A 19447-nucleotide genomic window follows, 5' to 3' on the forward strand; every position below is an offset into this window, starting at 1 on the left:
TTCTCTGTTCCTAATGAAAGAAAATTTCCTGTTACAGGATATTAAACTGATCTCCACTGTCTTATGAATTTAATAATTGTGTGGCATATGAGCTTTCATTTTTTTCAACAAATGGATAAAAACTCATAAATAGGGACGCTTTTAGGCAGGGCTGGAAGATTTATAGGGTAGAAAATATTGGGGTGCTCCCTACTGTGATACAAAGTCCCTGGGGTTCCCGCTGGTGTGCTGATTTCTGCCCGAGACCCGCGTTGGTCCTGCTCTAGGAGGAGGTGCTGCAAAGGTGCCAAGTGAACTGTTGATACATTAGGATTAGAAAACCAGTTGTATTCTGTGCTAGTTAATGCTGAGTGGAGTTGTCTGCAGCCCTAAAATAATCATAGTTATATGGAAAAGACACTGGGCAGACTTAAGAATCAGTGTTTGATGTTTACAAACAAAGTTAACACATGGACTAGATTAAAATGGCTGCTTTATACCCAACTTTTAACAGGTTCCCTGTTTAATACAAACATGGAAAACTCATATTTAAATGTAGATTAAAATAAGTATATACTTACAGTATTAGTTCTCCCCTTTAACAACACCTTCTATTAGTCATATCATTGTGAAAAAGGTCCCATATTGAAAAGATTTTCAAACATGAATCTTTCAGAGGGAATTAATTTGCATATTCTTTACAGAATCTTCCTTCAACCCCTTTGTGTAACACCTCAATGAAAGCAAAGACTAATTAATAATTATGTTTAGCGCTAGATTGCATGAAGATTCAAATACAGTATTGGTATTATTAGGATATCTTAGAAGAAGGAAGAGACTTGACACTGCTAACTTTTTTAGGAATTTCAGACTGGGGGTTTGTGGTGGTAACATCAAAAACGTTCTCTTACACTGGGAATTGGGCGTGGGAATTTAAGGAGAGGATACAACATATTTGTGCATAACAAAAGCTGGGATGTGTTTGTCAATACAACTCTGCACTTTATTTTCAGAATGATAGAGAAATAACTAGACGAGGATGGATGTTTCTTTAGTAGAGTATACAGAGAAGATTTTAAACTGAAAACTTTCAAGTGGAGAGATGTGGCTTCAGGCTTTTTGCTCATTGCTGATTCCACAGTGGCCAGTGCACAGCTGGAGTCTTTTCCACAGAAAATTACCCTGCAGAAAATTCTCAGTCTGTCCCGCTGCCCCGTAGAAATTTTACTAGGTCTACCTTGCAATTTTGTGTTTTGACATTGGAGTGATGGCTTCTGTTGTCCTTTATAGAAGGAGACTTTTTATTTTTTCCTGAGTGTAAGGAGAAGATTACAGTCTTTGTATCCTTAGTAACCAGAGTTTAGTGTGTGTTCCCACCCAAATTTATTGTGCAAAACTTTCCCCTCATCCTTCCTCTCTTTGGGAACAATCTGTGACTTGTTTCTTAGGGGTTTTCTTTATTGCCCAACTTTTTGCTGTTTATAGCTATTCTGTTTTCAGCTCCTGAGATCCCTCCGTGCTCTGCTGCTGCCGTTTCACCTACTGCCTTTGTCACCCCCTGCCCTGGTGCCAGGGGTACGGTGCCTCTCCAGGTGTCAATCCCCCACACACTTGGATTGCCACGTGCTCTCCTCACCTTCCTGCCTCCCCACATCAGGTGTGGTGGCTTTCAAAAGCAGAAAGGCCACCAAGACAGGTGTTCTCTTCATCACCCTTTCCTCTGCATTTTAGGTTCACCAAACCTCTAGATGCAATACATCTCCTGAGTGGTCTTTTATCCTTTTCACTTGCAAAAGGGTCCCTCTCTTTTCTTCCTTGTAGGAACTTTGGTTTTTACCTTTTTATTTCTTGACAACAGCTGTAGTTATTCCCTTGTTCTCATTATCCTTAAAAGGAGCTCCTCCTGCCCCATCTCATGTATCAAAATCCCCCCAATTCTGCACAAAAGGAGCATGGCATTTCATTGGTGTTTATCTGCAAAATTCTGACTCCTGCCTATTTTAAGTCTCTGTACCTGTTCAGATCCCTCCCTTCTTCCCATTTTTCACTGATCAAGAAATCATTCTCTTCAGTTCTATGTCTCTTAGTAACTAGACTCCATGGAATGGATAATCAAGTGTATCACTGTTGCCTGGAACGCATTAATGGGTGCCTTCATCAGCCAGCTCTGTCGGGTGTGGATTTATACAGTTACAGGCAGTTAAACCTCTCACTCTTCTAACACATCTAGCTCTGACTTTTTGTGCCCCTCCTTCCCTTCCTCTTTCCCAGGCCAGTAAATGATGCAGAGAACACTATGATTTTAGAGTTAGTTTTTATAATTACAGCCAATTATACTTACAGGTATGCCCATAAATGTTATCGACTTGGTCAGTCTACAAAGAGCTTGTATTTCAAATATTTTTTTTGGTATGGATGCCAACCAGGTACGTCTTGTCAATGCTATTTCTGAAAGTCTCATTGTGTGATGTGGAACTGTGTGCTTCAGTGGACGGTTCTGGCCTATCCAGAGTTAAGGAGTTGAGTTAAGGTCTCCACGAAGGGAGCAGGCTGTCACCTGGTGTCACTGCAAGCACCTTCTGTTAATAAGAATAAGCTGCAGAAAAAGCTGTTACTAGACACAAAGTGTGGGGGACCTGAAAAACTTTTTTTTTTTTTGCATCTTCCTAACTTTCAGAACAGTGAGGCCAGCCAAGGAAAAACCCAAGAGATGTCTATCTGCTTCGGATTTCTGAAAAACAAACCGTTTGTTCTCCAGCTGAGAGTCCATTGCTAAAACCTTTAATCATGCAAACAAATGTCATACTAGTGACAGTAGTAGCACTGAAGCTCGTTAAAATCCTCCTGGAAGACCTGAAGGATGCCTTTCCTTGATGTGTCATCCCATGCATTTTTAAAGCAACGTGCAGGGATTCATCTGTGTGCGGAGAGCTGATTTTAATGGAATGTAGAGATGTGACATCTGTGACAGCTCTGAGCCCACTTCTATAAAGAAGAAAAGGAGGGTTTCCACTAATACACATAGACACAGCTTTACCAGAGAAGTATTAAGAGATACTAATATAGTTTAATTTCCATGAATGATAAAGTAAATATGTGTAGGGATGTTCGAGCTGGCTTATATTCTAAGCCAGATGTCTTTGGCAGTTCCGAGCAGAAACTGTACACCAGGTTGCACATTTTGTCTCTAATTCTAAACCAGGGTGTGCTGTCACTGGTTCGCTGACAGCCATCTGCTCAGGCCTCATTTGAGCTTCCCAGGCAGTCACAGTTCAAATTAGGGGACAAAATATATGTAAGGGAGGGAAATTATTGGGCTGCTTTTCTCATGGAAAAAATAAATATTATTAAATATTATTTAAATATTCTTTCTTACAAGATATATATTAGAAGATACTGAAATCATGCACAAATTCTATTCTCTTCATGAAACAGGAAGAATTTTAGACACTGGTGCTACTGTGACTACAGATAGAGATGCATTTTCTATTATGTATCAGTATGTCTTACATATATATAGTTTATAAATATATAAATACACTATTACAGCACTTACATGTATAGCCAAAGTTGTCTCAGTGATATCCAGTGATAGGAGGTAATGGGCACAAATTGCTCACAGGAAATTCTGTTTAAACCTAAGAAAACCCTTATTTTTATTGTGGGGGTGGCCAAACATTGGGATCTGTTGCCCAGAGAGGCTGTGGAGCCGCCATCCTTAGAGATACTGGAAATTCAGCAGCACAGTCCTGGGCAACCTGCTCTAGTGACTCTACTTGAGCTGGTTTTGGACTAAATCAAAGGTCCCTTCCAGCCTCAATGATTCTTTAATTTTCTGAAGATGATGTTAAGAAACTGCTAATCAGTGGTCTCACATTTTACCAGAATGTGTTAGAACTTTTAGCATCCTTATCAGTACGTGTTAGTGAAGCATTGCAGCAGAATAGCAAGAAGTGATTCAGTTCAAAGAATGAGAATTGAACTTGGTGTTTATTCAAACTCATCAGTTGAGAGAAACACACTTTAAACTATTTTCATCCAAATCCTCAGGGTAACAGTAAGTGTGCGGAATCTCTTACATATGGTAAGATCAGTTTTTCCATTTGCTGTTTGGTTTCATAATGTCAAACTGGGTTTGGATTTGTTTTGTCAGTGCAGACGATGATGAATAGATGGATGACTTTTATTACCCTCCATAACGTGTCTTTTGTTGCCTCTTGTAAAAGAACACAGCAGACATCTCCGTCTTTCTGTGTGAGTTGACAGCAGTGGGGACTCAGGGGCACAGTAACTAATTCTGACTCCGCAGTGTGGTTTCAATGGACGTTCACTTTGAAGTTATTGCAAAAACAGTAATATGCTTCATATTCTTTAGTGTCTAAGCCAATGTATAGCAGGGTTTTTTTCCCTAAAACAATAGCTTTGTGAAGACCAAAGTCAGCAGTAAATTGCGTCTGGAGGCCCCGGTTTTTCCAGACTCTGTTCTACCTTTGAGAAATTCTGATTTCTTTTTTTTTTCTTTCCGTTTTTATTCAGTGTCAAAATCCTTTTTTTTTTTTTTTTTTTTTTTTTTTATCTCCTCCAGTGGGACGGAACTGGGATAGACAAATCAGACAGGTCTCTCTCCCTCCCTCTCTTAACAGCTGAGGGAAGTGAATGAGTCGGGGGAGCCAAACCTACGCTGTCTTCTCAGTATGGAGACGCTGGTGTTCAGACATGGGAACTGAACAAAACCGGACGTTTTTACTTGTATCGTGCAATTTGGGAAAGTTCTAAATTGCTGTGTGCTATCTAAGACCAGAGGATACATGCTTTGGGAGAATTCGTTTGCAGTAGATTAGTGTTGTCTCTCCAAGGTCCTTTTCCTTTTCCTTGTTAGGCCTGCTTGGCTGAGCAGGACCATCCTACTGCATGGCAAAGGTTTTAATGAAGGTCATGTGGCTAATAAATACAAGGAAATAACTGTAAAGAGTGCTGCTTGCTTCTTCATGCATAGTGCATTCTTTCTACAGATTAAGTATTTGTGCAACTAGGATTTTGTTCTTTAAAATTTGTGCCAGAATACAGACATATATTTAAAAATCAGTGGGTGCCTGACTCAGACTGGGCATGTAAGTACCTCTGAGAATGAGATGTCCATTAAATCTTTGTGCTTTGGGGTTTTGATTCAGTGGGAGTTCTGCCATGGATGTCAAGGAGACAGGATTTCATCTTCACCTATATTTTTCCTGTTCTGCTTTGCAAAAAACTTTCTGTGACAGCTCTAGGAAAAAAGAAATTCATTACAAAGCAAGGAGAATGCTTGTATATTTTATACAATATAATACTGGGGTAAGCCAACAGCAGTTTTTTCACTCAGTCTCCTAATCTGTAAAACTGATTGTATTTTGCTATTAAAATCGGCAAAGTCCTGGCAGATTCCGAATGCTGTAAGGTGTGGAGAGGCAAGGTAATATTGCTAGATAATCAATAGACCCTTTTTCAGATGCGTCTGTTACCGTGTAAGGATTACAGTTAGCTTTGCTATCAACCCTCTTCGGGTTAGCATTTGCACTGTGTCTTTTGTGTAGAAGTTAAATACTGAGGAGGATGAACGTAACGTTACTCGGTATGAAGAGAGAAAATTACCCGAAAGTAAAAGCCAGCTCTACCGCTGAACATCAAAACCTACATTTCCGCTTTCTTTGGAAGGAAGAAGGGATGTCACTCCCTGGCAGCGGTTTGGGGCGACTGACAGAAGCGGGGACTAAAATGTTTGTTTTCTGATTTTGTTTTCCTCTGGACAAATGGACTTAGTGTCAGGTTTTTTCACTCTGCGAGCTCTGTTGTGTCTGGACAGCTATTTCTTCAAATTGGCCTTATTTTCTAGTTGTATAAAACTCTTCATCTACATTGTGGATAGAGTGCATTAAGTTATTCCCTGTGGTGCACAGCTGGAAGCTATTCCGTGCTGCAGCGTTTTGTTTTGTTTTGTCCCAGTTTTTTCTCCCCACTGTGTTCCCACAGCCTGGCACAGCTCCGCGCTGCAGCAGACGAGCCTCGCTTTTTCCAGTGACACTTCTTAGAACATCTCAAATTGACATATTCTCTTTTGTCTTTTTAGTACAAATTCACTGGCAAACAGCTCTGCTTGACTGCACGAACATTTCAAAGTACTCTATAGACTAGGAAGATTGGCTTGAAAAGTTAGACGTATTTAGGCAGGCTGTTTTATTTGCTTCTTTGAAGAGACTAGGGATATTTTGAGAAGATTGAAGGAAATATTCAGTGCCAAATATTGGTCTGTTTAGAAGAGAGAAGAGGACTCTGCAGGTCTTAACAGAGCTGGCTTTGTAGGAGGAAAACATTTTCTCAGTTCTAATACTTTAATAAGGCACAAAGAAATCTCAGAGTTGGTAAACCAAAGTTTGTCTTCTATCTTGGAAGTATTTAAAAAATACTATTAAAAACCAATAATGATTTTTTTTAAGTTAACACTTCGCTTATGTGTGCAGGGACTGCGATTATTTATATTAATTTTATCCTCTGTAGACAGGGTGCTGATCTTATCACTGTGTAATCGCAATTGAGACATTCAGTAACACTGAATGCAAAATTCCACGTGCCAACCATTTTCTGTCAAGAAGAAAGGTTACAGAGCCTTCTGTCAGGAATTGCAGTGGTCTTTCTCCTAATTTTCTTTTCTCTTTCCCAGTCCCCCCACTCAGTTGGCCAGTTCCTTCCTCTCCATGCAGAGATCTCTGCTGCTCTCTTCCATCTCCTGTCGCTAAGGTGGCTCCTTGTTTCTCCCTGGAGGTGGCTGCTGGCCCCCGTGCAGCAGCAGAAGCCTGACAGAGGGTATAATCTTGATTTTGGTTCTTCCACTGTGATTCCCACTTCCACTGGAACGCTGGAGTGTCCTTCCACTGAGACATATCCCACCGGTTACTCTGTAGATGGAGGATGCTGATGTGATTGAAACAGTATTTGCAGCTCCCCATGGGTTATGTGAAGGGAAGGAAAGAAAGACGTAACTGTCAGAATTGGTAAATAGTAGGAAGACTAATTTACGAGGTAATTATTTTGTTTACATTCGTATCTATTTTCAGTGCCCCTCCTTTGCTGTAGCTGCTCTTTGACATATTTTAAGAGTAGGTTACCCCAGTGACTATCCCTCCTTCGTAATGAACCTGTAATCCCCATTCGGCAGCTGGAGATGGAGTTAATATCTGATTTCTCACTAGAATCGCTCCATCGTCTCTCAGCTGGGGAAATCAACTTGGTCTTGCAGCGTGCTCTGAAGGTCAATCAAATAGCGCTATTTGGAAGGAGAGTGAGAGTGAGAATGAGATTAAATTCAACAGCTGACAGGCTTTATGGAAATGTCTTGTACCTGCTACTCGCGTAGCTCGTGTGCTTCTGCCGATCTCAACTATTGCAATAAAGTGAGTGGAAAAGCTGTCAGTTTGGCAGAGCCGCAGGCGGTAGGGCATGAGAAAACAGGGCAGGGTGCCAGGCATCAGGTCGGTGGGGTTTATTCCGTTGATGCTCATTGAGCTTTTGCGAGCTGGAGGTTGGTGAGGAAACGGGAAAAGTACATAAAAGAAAACACGCGAAGCTGGGCTGTTATTTTCTTCCGTGTGATGAGATTAGGAAAACACAAGAAAGTGAATTAGGTAATACTGCTTTGCAGAGAACTGCGAGGAAATCACCAGTCCCAGAGAATGTTCTGATGGTCTATCAAATACGTAGACATTAATGAGTCCTCTGCGCATACAAGGTAATGATGGAAAGTAGCATAAAGGACAGTGGCTGGTGGAAAAAAAGAATATTGGCAAAATATTAAGATTTCATTAGCAACGCCACACAAAATTAAGGTTAGTTTCTATTCCATTTTGAGTGGACCTTGATGTTGGGCTGTATGTGCTACAAGCCTTAGAAAGAAACAACTAGAGGTGTGTATTAGAGGCAATATCGGGGAAAAATGTGAAAGAAGAGAATGAGTATAGTGATGCCTCCCCAGATAAAAGCCTGCAGCCGCCAGTGATGTAGGGATATTCTGAACTGACAGTTGAACAGAATGCCCTTCATGTTTAACAGCCCCAGATGAACATTCTTCTGTGTATTAATCTAATTGGTTTTTAATCCATTCCCGCTTTTTGGATAAAAGCGTTTTATTATAGAATTTATTCATGTATTCTAGAATGTAATTTCTATCATACTGAAAAGCAGTCTCATTTATAAACAGAAAAAAAATCCCAGTGAAGAAAACTTCTGTATAAGTTGACTCAGCACCCCCAGTTTGTGGGAGAAGGGTAACTAAACTTACCATGTTCACTTCTAAATGTTCACATTTATGATTTTATGTACAGTTATGTCATTTGATACATCTCCCCATCAGTTCTTTTCCCAGTAGAAGACTCATAGCCAATTAATGTCCACATTCAGAAGTTCATCCACAGCTGTAATCTTGTCACTCCTTTCTTCATCTTTTTAAGTTCTACCATGTCCTTTGGAAGTTAAGAGATAAGGAACGTCATACAGTATTTCAGTTGTCATGACCAGTGATAGGACATGAGAAAATGGAATGAAGCTGCATCAGGGGAAGTTCAGGTTGGACATTAGGAAGAGGTTCTTCACTGGGAGGGTGGTTGGTCACTGGAACAGGCTCCTCAGGGAGGTGGTCACATCTCCAAGTGTCAGAGTTCAAGGAGCATCTGGAAGATGCTCTTAGTCATATTGCCCAGACACGCTGTACTGTGACGTTTTTCTCCTGCTCTTTGTGGTCTGTCCTTATTTTGGTTGTCCTGAATAATTTCTTTCATCAATAACCTCTCACTTTTAACTTCTTTTCTAAGTTACTTATGCAACCATTGAACAAAAGAGGATTCAGCAAAGTTCACTGTGGTTTTCCAGTGTTATTTCCCATTTTCCTTTTTTTGTTGCTGTTACTTCATGAGAGGTCATTCCTTCATGTGTCATGAGAGCTTAGTTCCTTTAGTGGCTTTTGTGCAATCTTGTCAAAATCTGTTTGTTAATGCAAATCAGTGAATCACTTATACCTGTACGCTTGCCAACGGCAGCAAAGAGCTCTAGTATTGGTAAGGGATCACTTGTGAGGCCTCTGTGATAAAACACTGATCCCAAGCATCCACTGGTTTTGTCTTTAAGATGAATATTCAGACATGATTTGATCCAGGAACCATTTAAAAACTGATAATTTAACAGTAGTTAGCACTTTGTTACCACACCCTACTTAATTAGAACACTGGCGGTGTAAAAATTGAGCACATTGAAGTTGGTAGGCAAAAATAAGACGTTCCTGCTGATTTGCTGCTTTTCATTTTTACCAGTTTTTGTCTAAAACTGTTTCTTTGACAATGTGTGCTAAACTTATAATCACTAATTCTGTAGAGAGTTGAGCAGCTTTCTTGATTACCTTTGCATGGTACACCACTTCAAAGAATTGTATTAGTTTCTGTGTTATTTTCCTTTCATAGTTTAATCACCTGTCATAGAATCATAGAATTGTCTGGGTTGGAAGGGACCTTTAAGATCGCCTAGTCCAACCATCAACCTAACTCTGATAAAAACCATCACTAACCCATGTCTCTAAGCACTATGTCAACCCGGCTTTTAAATACCTCCAGGGATGGTGCCTCAACCACTGCCCTGGGCAGCCCATTCCAAGGCTTCATAACCCTTTCCGTGTCAAAATTTTTCCTAATATCCAATCATCTGCAACACTATCCAATCTGTCAACACTAAACAAACGATCTATCAGGCTTCCATGCTCTAAAAGCTCCATGGAATATGTTCCATGCTTAAAAACTGAAGGGGAAAGCAGGAAGATGACCATGCCCATTGCATAGGTAGGAATCTGAGACTGGTTTTCTCTTCATGCAACAGAAATCTGTTGAAAACCAGAAATTGAATCCAAGCTGCTAAAACCGCCGCCTAATCACCAGCCAATCTTTTCTACCTATTTCCTCCATGCAATTGCTAGAATTTTTTTTTTTAAATGAATGTTAATCTGTTTTTTTTTTGCCAGTGACACAAAGGAGGGAAAAGATTGATGTAGCTGTCAGTTGAAGGGAGTAGAATTTCTCTGCTTGCACTTGAGCTACACAAAATAGAGATAATGTGTTTCTGACTCAAGGCATTTTACCCAGTCTTTGCACTGGAGCAAATGATTACTGAAGGTATTTGACAACAAAGAAAGAAGAGCTGTCTGTAATTATAGCAGGTCGTGTTTTTGGAAGTATTTCATAGCAGAATGCCCATAGAATTCAAGACGGTATTGATAACTAAAGAAACTTTATAATTTAGTGAGAAACTGAATTTTAAGATGCACAAAACGAGTACACCAATTTTTAAATATTTCTTCTCTATGATTATCATCACAAAAAATAAGGCAAAATTCTCTAAAAAAATGAACTGTGGTATCTTGAGCTCTCTTGCCTTTTTCTTGGGGATTTAGGATTGGATAGATGTGCATTTTAGCGTAAACGGTGTACACTAGCATCATGAACAGTCACATTTTTGTTTCATATTCAAAGGGCCTAATAAAGGATTCAAGACAATGCTTTCAAGACCTTTGACGTGGTCCTCCACAGCATCCTCCTCTCTAAATTGGAAAGATATCGATTTGATGGGTGGGCTGGTCGGTGGATCACGAATTAGACGGATGATTGTATCCAGAGGGTAGTGGTCAACGGCTCAATGTCCAGATGGAGATCAGTGACAAGTGATGTCCCTCAGGAGTCCGTACTGGGACCAGCACTGTTCAATATCTTCATCAGTGACATAGTGGGATCGAGTGCACCCTCAGCAAGTTTGTGGATGACGCCAAGCTTAGTGGTGCGGTGACACATCTGAGAGACAGCATGCCATCCAGAGGGACCTGGACAGGTTGGAGAAGCAGGCCCATATGAACCTCATGAAGTTCAACAAGGCCAAGTTGGCACCTGGTTTGGGGGAACCCCTGGTATCAATACAGGCTGGGGGGTGAAGGGATGGAGAGCAGCCCTGCTGAGAAGGACTTGGGGGTACTGGGGGGTGAAAAGACAGACATGAGCTGACCATATGCACTCGCAGCCCAGAAAGCCAACCACATCCTGGGCTGCATCCCCAGCAGCGTGGCCAGCAGGGCGAGGCAGGGGGTTCTGCCCCTCTGCTCTGCTCTGGAGACCCCACCTGGAGTCCTGCATCCAGCTCTGGGGCCTCAGCACAGCAGAGACATGGACCTGTTGGAGCTGGTCCAGAGGAGGCTACGAAGATGCTGTGAGGGCTGGAACCCCTCTGCTGTGAGGACAGGCTGAGAGAGTTGGGGTTGTTCAGTCTAGAGAAGAGAAGGCTCTGGGAAGTCCTTATTGTGGCCTTAAAGAGGGCCTACAGGAAAGATGGGGACAAACTTCTTAGCAGGGCCTGTTGTGATAGGACAAAGCATAAAAGAGGGGAGATTTAGACTAGATATAAGGAAGAATTTTTTTATGATGAGGGGTGGTGAGACTCGGGAACAAGTTGCCCAGAGAGATGGTAAATGCCCCATCCTTGGAAACATTCAAGGTCAGGTTCGATGGGGCTCTGAGCAACGGGATCTAGTTGAAGATGTCCCTGTTCATTGCAGGAGGCTTGGACTAGATGACCTTTAAAGGCCCCTTCCATCCCAAACTATTCTATGATCTTCTGTATTGCTAGAAATTTGTACCTTTGTTGTGAAGGTATTATATATGTAAATTGCTAGAAAGCAATATGAATAGTATTGCTTCCTCCATTCCATCGGGATCGCACATCAGATGTTCTTTAAAAGCAAAGCCTTATTTTGGGCTATACAAAGCAGTATCATAGAATCTCAAGTTGGAAGGGACCCATAAGGATCATCGAGCCCAACTCCTTGCTCCTTGCAACAACAATTGTTTTAAAAAAAGTTCAAATATGTAGTTGTTGATTGTATTTTTTTTTATCCGAAGCTGCTCTGCACATAAGAGGTTACCTGAGAGCGAGATTTTGTTCTAATTGATGAGTCCCTTAAGTACTCTTCATTTACTTATGTCTCTTACATCTAAAATTTTAGTTAAAATGTAGAACAATGGTATGATTTGTGTATAGACATATCTGGAGGCTTTTTGACTGCTCTTTTTAGCTGTTCCACTGTTTTTTGAAGGATTTATTCTCCTGATGCCATGCACTGCAACTCCTTGCATGTAGGATCATGCATTCCTTTTAATGAAGTTGACTTTTGAGGGAGTAAAATACTTCAAACCAAACGCCAGACTCTGTGTTAAGACTAAATGATTACCAGCTTAACTTTGTACAGCCTAAAAAGAGAATAATGAGGCTGTAAGTCAACATAGGAGGTTCCACAGCTACAAATTCATCTACTCCGCTAATGCTTACACAGATTTTTACCATGTGTCTCCATCGTAGAAGGCAGCAAATGTCACTGTATGCATTGAATAGAAATGCAAGAACAAGTGTATAGATTTTAAAATGTGATGAAAATGGTCCGTAATCTATGCAGAAGGAGGAAGCTACACGATCCATAAAATCTTAGTATTGATTGACTGTACAAATTGGAGAGGTTAGGAACTAATTGCCTTGCTCAAGCAGTATGTTTAACATGGTTTTAATGTGAGCGTGAGAGTTGCTAACTCACAGTGGCAGAGGACAGCTGTACCATGACCACCCAAGCCCGGTAATTAAATGGCATACAGGTTAATTGCAGAGACAAGCAGGAGACTGGAGTTAAAGGGCTGAAGTTAAAGGAGTCAGTTGAATAGTATTGTCCATCTGCGGAGGAGGAAAAGGAAAGTCATTATAAAGAGAGCTTTGTCAGTGTAAAGTAATCACAGATTCAGTTTCAATTAAAGCCTTGTTTTAAGGTTATAATAATACAAGAGGGTTAGAAGCTGAATGAATTGCAGAAGGGTGGGTATGGGGCCAGTAGAAATTGTCATGAGATAATTCTGCGGATGATCCCAATCCATACCTGAGATTTTGTTGTTGTTTTGGTTTAACCTGCAGCCGTGGCAAATTACGCTTTTGGAGATGCAAAACTGATCGATTTAACACGAGGGCCTAATGTATATGTTCAACACATCATACCACTTTGTCTCCGTGGATCAATTTTATCACGGCTCAAAGGTTTTGATCAGGATTTAGTAGGAAGGAGAGTAACCCACCTTAATGATTGTTCTTCATATGGTTTATAATCTTTATAGCTTACTGCTACATAGAACGTGATTCAGCAGAGCGCTCAGACATGTGCTTAAGTGCTGTACTTAATGAGAATTATAAAACATCACTCAGCATCTGCACCCGAAAAAAATAACAACAGTACTGCCATAAAAGATACAACATCACATATATTGTCCTCTTCTTGAGGAAAGGGAAGCCACGCGCGGCAGATGCTATTCACGTTGCTGCATGAATTACTGGGCTCCTCTGATGACAAAGGTGACTGTGAGGTCCTGGACAGAACAGTCACACAGTGTAATACAAGTGATGCAGGCTGTGAAGGAGAAGCTTTCCTGTGGAGATGTAAGCAAAAAAGAAGAATAATAAGGAGTTTTCGTAGGTGATTTGCATACAATGTTTCAGTGTCCAGTAGGGTAAGAACACAAGGTTTGATTATGAAAACAATAATTCTGTGATGTTGTGCATGTTTCCATATTTTACTTTCTCCTTTGGCGTCCTGCTGTTGTTCAAGATATAACCAGAGGGTACCGATTTGAGTTTTAGAAGGGAACGAGGAGGAAATCATCAGTATAAATGGCTTTGTTCCAATTCAAAACCAAAGTTGTTCGTGCTTTTCTGTACTCCGTTACGTCCATAGCTGTTGAAAACCAAGCCTTTTGCTTTAATGCCCTAAAAGGTGTTATGTTCACTTACGATTGTGCTGCTAAATTCACCTTTGTTGCTTTTGTTGATGATTTTGTTTTGTTTTGTTTTGTTTGCAGGGTTGTTTCCCGCGGTACTGAACCTGGCCACGAATGCCCTCATCACAACCAACGCCACCTGTGGAGAAAAGGGCCGGGAAATGTACTGCAAACTGGTTGAACATGTACCTGGACAGCCTGCAAGGAACCCCCAGTGCCGTATTTGCGATCTAAAGAGCAGGGTTCCACACCGTACGTGTGCCAGTTGCATTTTGTTCCTTTAAAAAGATTTTTTTCCAAAGTTTTGTAGATACTCAGCAAACAAAAGTGTAGGTCGCTGGCCCGGTTACTATGAAATGCCTTTCTCTTTCTTTTAAATTAGTTTACGCGTCTCTTCCGTTGGTATTTCAAAATCTCTATCTGTTATGTTTACTTCTCAAACTGGACTTTCTAATGCAGAGATTTAAAAGTGGAGCACCTAAATTCAGATTTAGGAAAACTAAGTATCTGCAGCTGTTGTTGAATTCTCTTGATATCTACTAACCAGGACTGAAAAGCAGATGACTTTCACCTGCATACCTACGTGTGGAATTTGAACATTTGGGGCAATCTAAGCAACATCTGAAATTTCAGTTTAGGGCCAACTCCGGTTTTATTTTATTGTGTTCTGGGACATTTTTTTCTTTGTTTGATGTTAATTCAGTTTCACTGTGCCAGCAAAAAGGAGATAAGATAATGGAACCCTGCTTGGTTTAATTGCTTAGTTTTTCATATTAAAATTGATCTTTGCTAACACTGCTTTCTTAAAGACTACCCGGAAGCAAAACCAGTTTTCAAGTATAAATTTGTTATTATCTGCTTCAGAGATGCATATTTCTAATCGTTGGGAAGATGAGCACTAAGAAAATTTCTTAGTGAAGTCACACGAGTTTAATTTCATGTGACCTTGCAGTGAAAGACATGAATGGCGTTAACATTGTTGAATTTTTGTGAGTATGTTGGCCCTGTAGGTGGTCGAGGCTGCAGAGACACGTAAGGCGGGTTCTAATGGAATAGATAAACTGTTGGAAGAAGCACAGCCGCAGAAGCATGGAGACAATTCCTCTTTTTTTTTTTTCCAGTTGTTTCCTTCTGAAGCCTAGCTCAGATGGATTTACACCTCATGACAAAGCACATTCAAGCATGTGCTTAAACCACAGAAAAAAAAAAAATAGATGGCATGTAATCTATTTACTAGTCCTAGACAGGATGAGCTGTCTATGGCTGTAGCTTTCCAGGCAGAAGCTTGTTTAGCGTCTCCTTAGAAAATTCCTTCCAGGGCCAGAGTTATTTTACTCCTTACAAAGTCTTTTCCAAACCGCTGAGCTGCACCTTCCTTGCAGAAATTCATGTTAATTTTTCTTCACTTCAGGCGATAAGAGGAATGGATTATTCCCTGTTTCTTGACAAAATTCTTTTACTTAGTTGAGGCTGATGGTGTTGCTGCTCTATCTAGCTTCTACACTAAGCTTTTCTTTCTTTCTCCTCAATGGGTTGTGTTGTCTAGAACTCCTAACAGTGCAAATTGCAGTTCTCTGAATTCTCTCTGAAGATTTTCATCTTTATTAGATTTACCTGAGCTCTCACCAGTACTGCTCAGAGATGCAGGTGTGCTTCAGAATGAGCAGAATCTATTCCTGTTTCCGTGTTTTACGTAGATATTCCCCCTTTTTAATTGTGACACCACTGAGAGATGCACAGCTAGTTGTCCATTATAAATCCCCACGTGCTTTCCTGCTAAATGGCTGCATATCCATTTGCTCCCCATCTTGTACTTGGGAAGCTAATTATAATTGCCCCAGTATAGACTACTCCGTTTGTCTGAACACAGTTGTAACCTCTTTTTTTTTTTTCTTCAAGATAGTTTTCTAAATATTGACGTCTTCTTTAATTGCAGTAAATGCCACCTTTTGAGGAAAGACCATGTGATTTTGTAGCACTATAAGCATTCAAATGGATTTGAATCCCATTCATTCCCCCATCGGAATGATTTATATCTCTGCCCTCACTCCTGCCCTCTTAAGTCTGCCCAGCTTTGTAATGTCTGGTCTTTTGTTGCCAACCACATCTCGTTTTAAAGTTTTTTAAACGTTCATTTGGCAGAAGGAAGTGCCTTATTTAAACAGAGATGGCTCATTAATAGGAGAACCATGTAATGTAACCAGACTTTAAATGATCCCCCCGGAATGTGTGAGTCTGGAGTGCCTCCCCTTAATTACTGTAGTAGGAAATGAACACAAATTCCCTGGTTAATCACATGTGAGCCCAAATTAAAGAGCACAGTTTGATGGGCTCACTCTGTAAGTTCTTCCTCTTGCCACCACCGGGGAGACTGGTCCTTGAACTGCATTTGCAATCCACTCCTTTTTGCAAATATTATATTATTTTCCTTTCTCTTTTAAATAGGTAAAACATGCCAGCAATTAATCAGTGTTTTCAAATTAATGATGATTAAACTTTCATAACAGGGATTACAATTAATTGATGATTAATCTCCTAACCCTCCTTCTCATGATTTACTTTTATATCAATTTCACCTGAAGAGACTTAGATCCAATTTGCCAATTAGGCAGCTTCTGGCCCAATCACCCAGGAGCTTCTGAGTCTGATTTACAGGGGATTTTTTCTAGCACTCACTTAAAGCCAAGGTTTGTGACGATGACCAGAGCTGTGGGAGTTTACAACACGTAAAGCAAGGGTGTGTTTTGCTTTTTTTCTTCAATGTAAAGATAAAGCTACTAATAACATCTTGCAGCATCAACCGCTGACTTGGAATTGGTGCCCGCTAATGCCGCTGAATAATCTGATCTTTAAATGAAATTTTTGGCATTTTCAATTTTGAGGGCTTATGCCTTCCTTCACTCCCACAAAGCACTTTAATTGTGTCTTTAAATATGTTCAGACATTCTGGCTTTCCTTAACGAGCTGGGACTGGAGTCCTCCACAGGTGGTTGGTGTGGCAAGAAAACAGGGACACAAAGTATCAGTCTGGCTGGTTGATTTAAATAATAATTAAAATAACAAGTAAATTAATCAGTTCATGAATTAGTTATTTGCAGTTCTAGGACTAGCTGGTAATGAAGCATATTCTGGTTTTGTATCAAGAAAAGCTGTCAGTTTAGAAAGTCGCCCTTAATGAGAGGGGGAGGATTTCTCCTCTCTTGTTATGTTCTTGCAGACGGAACCTGCATAGAGGAAACATACTTTGTTTGAATTTCTTTTGGGTTATTTTCCCTATGATGTGCAGACACGCTCCAGGCAATTAGGAACTTCAGAATATAGATCCTTGTACCTTTAAAGGGTGAGGTTGTTTTTCTCCATTTCATACCGGAGAGAAACATGCATTGACCACAAAAAGTAACCTGGAAGCGTTGAGTGTGATTTTTCTCAGTCTAAATAACATTAAAATACTGTGTAAGCAAACTTCAATGGTTTAGAAGATCTTGAAATATAGGAAGAATTCAGTTCTGTAAATAAATTCTTTTCCCTATTATTTGGGATGAATGTGGGACACTGCAGCAGCGTACATGGAGACAGGAAAAGTAAGGCATCTTGGGCTTTGCTATGGACTATAGCCATCCTTGTGTGCACGTGTGTGAGTCAGAGAGTTTTCCACTTGAGAAATATACTCTGTAATGATTTCTGAATCATTTCCTCTGTAATGATTTCTGAATTAGTTCCTGAATTATTTCCATGTGTGCTTAGAAACATCTTAGAAATCCAAGTACCAGTGTTGCTTTAATCTCTGGTTTCCCTCCACACCGTATCGCGAGTTCCTCATTTGTTGTTTCTGTTGCAACATTTAATGACTGAAACTTTGGAAAACTGCAGCAAGCCTTCACTGGATTTAGGTGCCTACATTTCCTGTAGAATCAGGAGAGCCTCAAAGTGCATTTAGGTGTTTTGAATCACCTTCTTATGATCCTAACCAAAATTAAACAACTGATGTTAAATGAGTGTTCCAGTAATAAAAAGCATGACCAGACCCCAAGAAAAAAGGAAAAATTAATGTTCCGCGTTTCATTTTAAAGTGCTGCCTCATTGGTTCTGTAATTGGATTCAAATCTAGACTTTAGGTCTAAAAAAATCTAAGCAATCCTAATAATTTTGAAATATATTTATATATTTCTCCTGTTCTAACAGAACGACATCCGATAACAAACGCAATTGATGGCAAGAACACTTGGTGGCAAAGCCCTAGTATCCAGAATGGAATTGAGTACCATTACGTGACCGTCACGCTGGACCTTCAACAGGTAAACTTCTTCTGATTGTTTCATTCTGCAAAGACTTTGTTTCTTGCACAGTAGATGACCTGGAGTGTTTTCCTCTTTACTTTTTGTTGCTTTTATATTATCAAGGCACACTCAGCTTCTCCTCTAACTTTTTGTTGTTTATATGGATAATTCTGTTTGACCCATTCATTGTTACAAAATGTACTAAATTAAAAATAATTATTTCATATGTATTTTTATGAAGTCATGTTTGAAATTTTGAAATTATTTTAGATATAACATTTTCAGGTTGGTTTTTTTTTTTTTTTGTCCTGTTTTGTTTTTTCCAATAACTTCTGACTTGGCTCTTTAAAGACAATTAAAAGGTAGTTTCATGGAAAATTCATATGAATAACACTTTATGGTTAGGATACTATTCCTTTTTTTTCAGTAGCATAGTAGTATACATTTAAATACACTAAAAATACTTAAAATACTTAAATACACTAAAAGTAGTTCTGATGTACTAGGTATACAAGCACATGTAGTGAGTTATTTTGAGGGAGAGCCTGGGTTAAGGGAGGAGTTTGGCTAACAAGGTCTTTAGATAAATTGGCTCCTGTTAATGGAATCTTGCTTGACAGACGTAGCTATATGGAATGCGGTTGTTTGAGGCTTACAAAAATGCTATATAAATTCCAGTGGATGTAAGCAAGAGGATTTGAGGGTATAAGAAAAGTAATTTTTTGGGTTTTTTTGTTATGCCAAGATAAATACAGACCAACTATCTAGTACCAAAATTATTCATAATGTGATTAAACGTGACCATTTTGGTATTCAATTAAGTAGATAACAAATTAATTTTAATTTTTTTCCCCCTTAAAATCTTCTCTGGTTTGTGGCTGGCACATATTTGTCGGCAACTTGAATCAGACCAGAAAACATAATCTGTTTTCCTGGTATTAAGAAAAAAGGAAGGCCCTTTCTCTGGCTCACTGGAGAGAGATTCCCTTCCCAGCTCCCCCTCCTTGCGATCTCTTCTGGGACCAGTTTATTGTTATTGATTTATTGGTTTCACTTGGAACCTGCCTGTGCTTATCTCCCTTCTTTCTCATTTAGCCACACTTAAAGAGAACAATAGCTGATTATCACCTAAAGAGGCTTCGATGAAGCATAGTTTGTTAGAAAATAAAATGAAACCAAAGGCAGGGCATCGAGACATCTGTGTGTGTACGTACATACATACACATGTGCAATTTTGTTGTAAGAGATCAAACAGTCCAGAACTCAGAACTTCGGTGAGGTTTAACAAAGAGTAATGCTTGGATTTCTAGGTTTTGTCCTTTATTTCTTGTA

General features: G+C 39.9%; 1 protein-coding gene across 1 annotated transcript in view; it reads left to right on the forward strand.

The window, feature by feature from the left end:
• Window positions 1–19447, forward strand: part of LAMA2 (laminin subunit alpha 2) — a 304356-nt gene that overhangs the window by 13831 nt on the left and 271078 nt on the right. The window contains exons 2-3 of the mRNA XM_074144590.1: window positions 13920–14090; window positions 18021–18133. Coding sequence (XP_074000691.1) covers window positions 13920–14090; window positions 18021–18133 — 284 coding nt within the window. The remainder of the gene's footprint in view (window positions 1–13919; window positions 14091–18020; window positions 18134–19447) is intronic.

Source organism: Numenius arquata, chromosome 2 (genome assembly GCF_964106895.1).
Source record: "Numenius arquata chromosome 2, bNumArq3.hap1.1, whole genome shotgun sequence".
NCBI lineage: Eukaryota > Metazoa > Chordata > Aves > Charadriiformes > Scolopacidae > Numenius > Numenius arquata.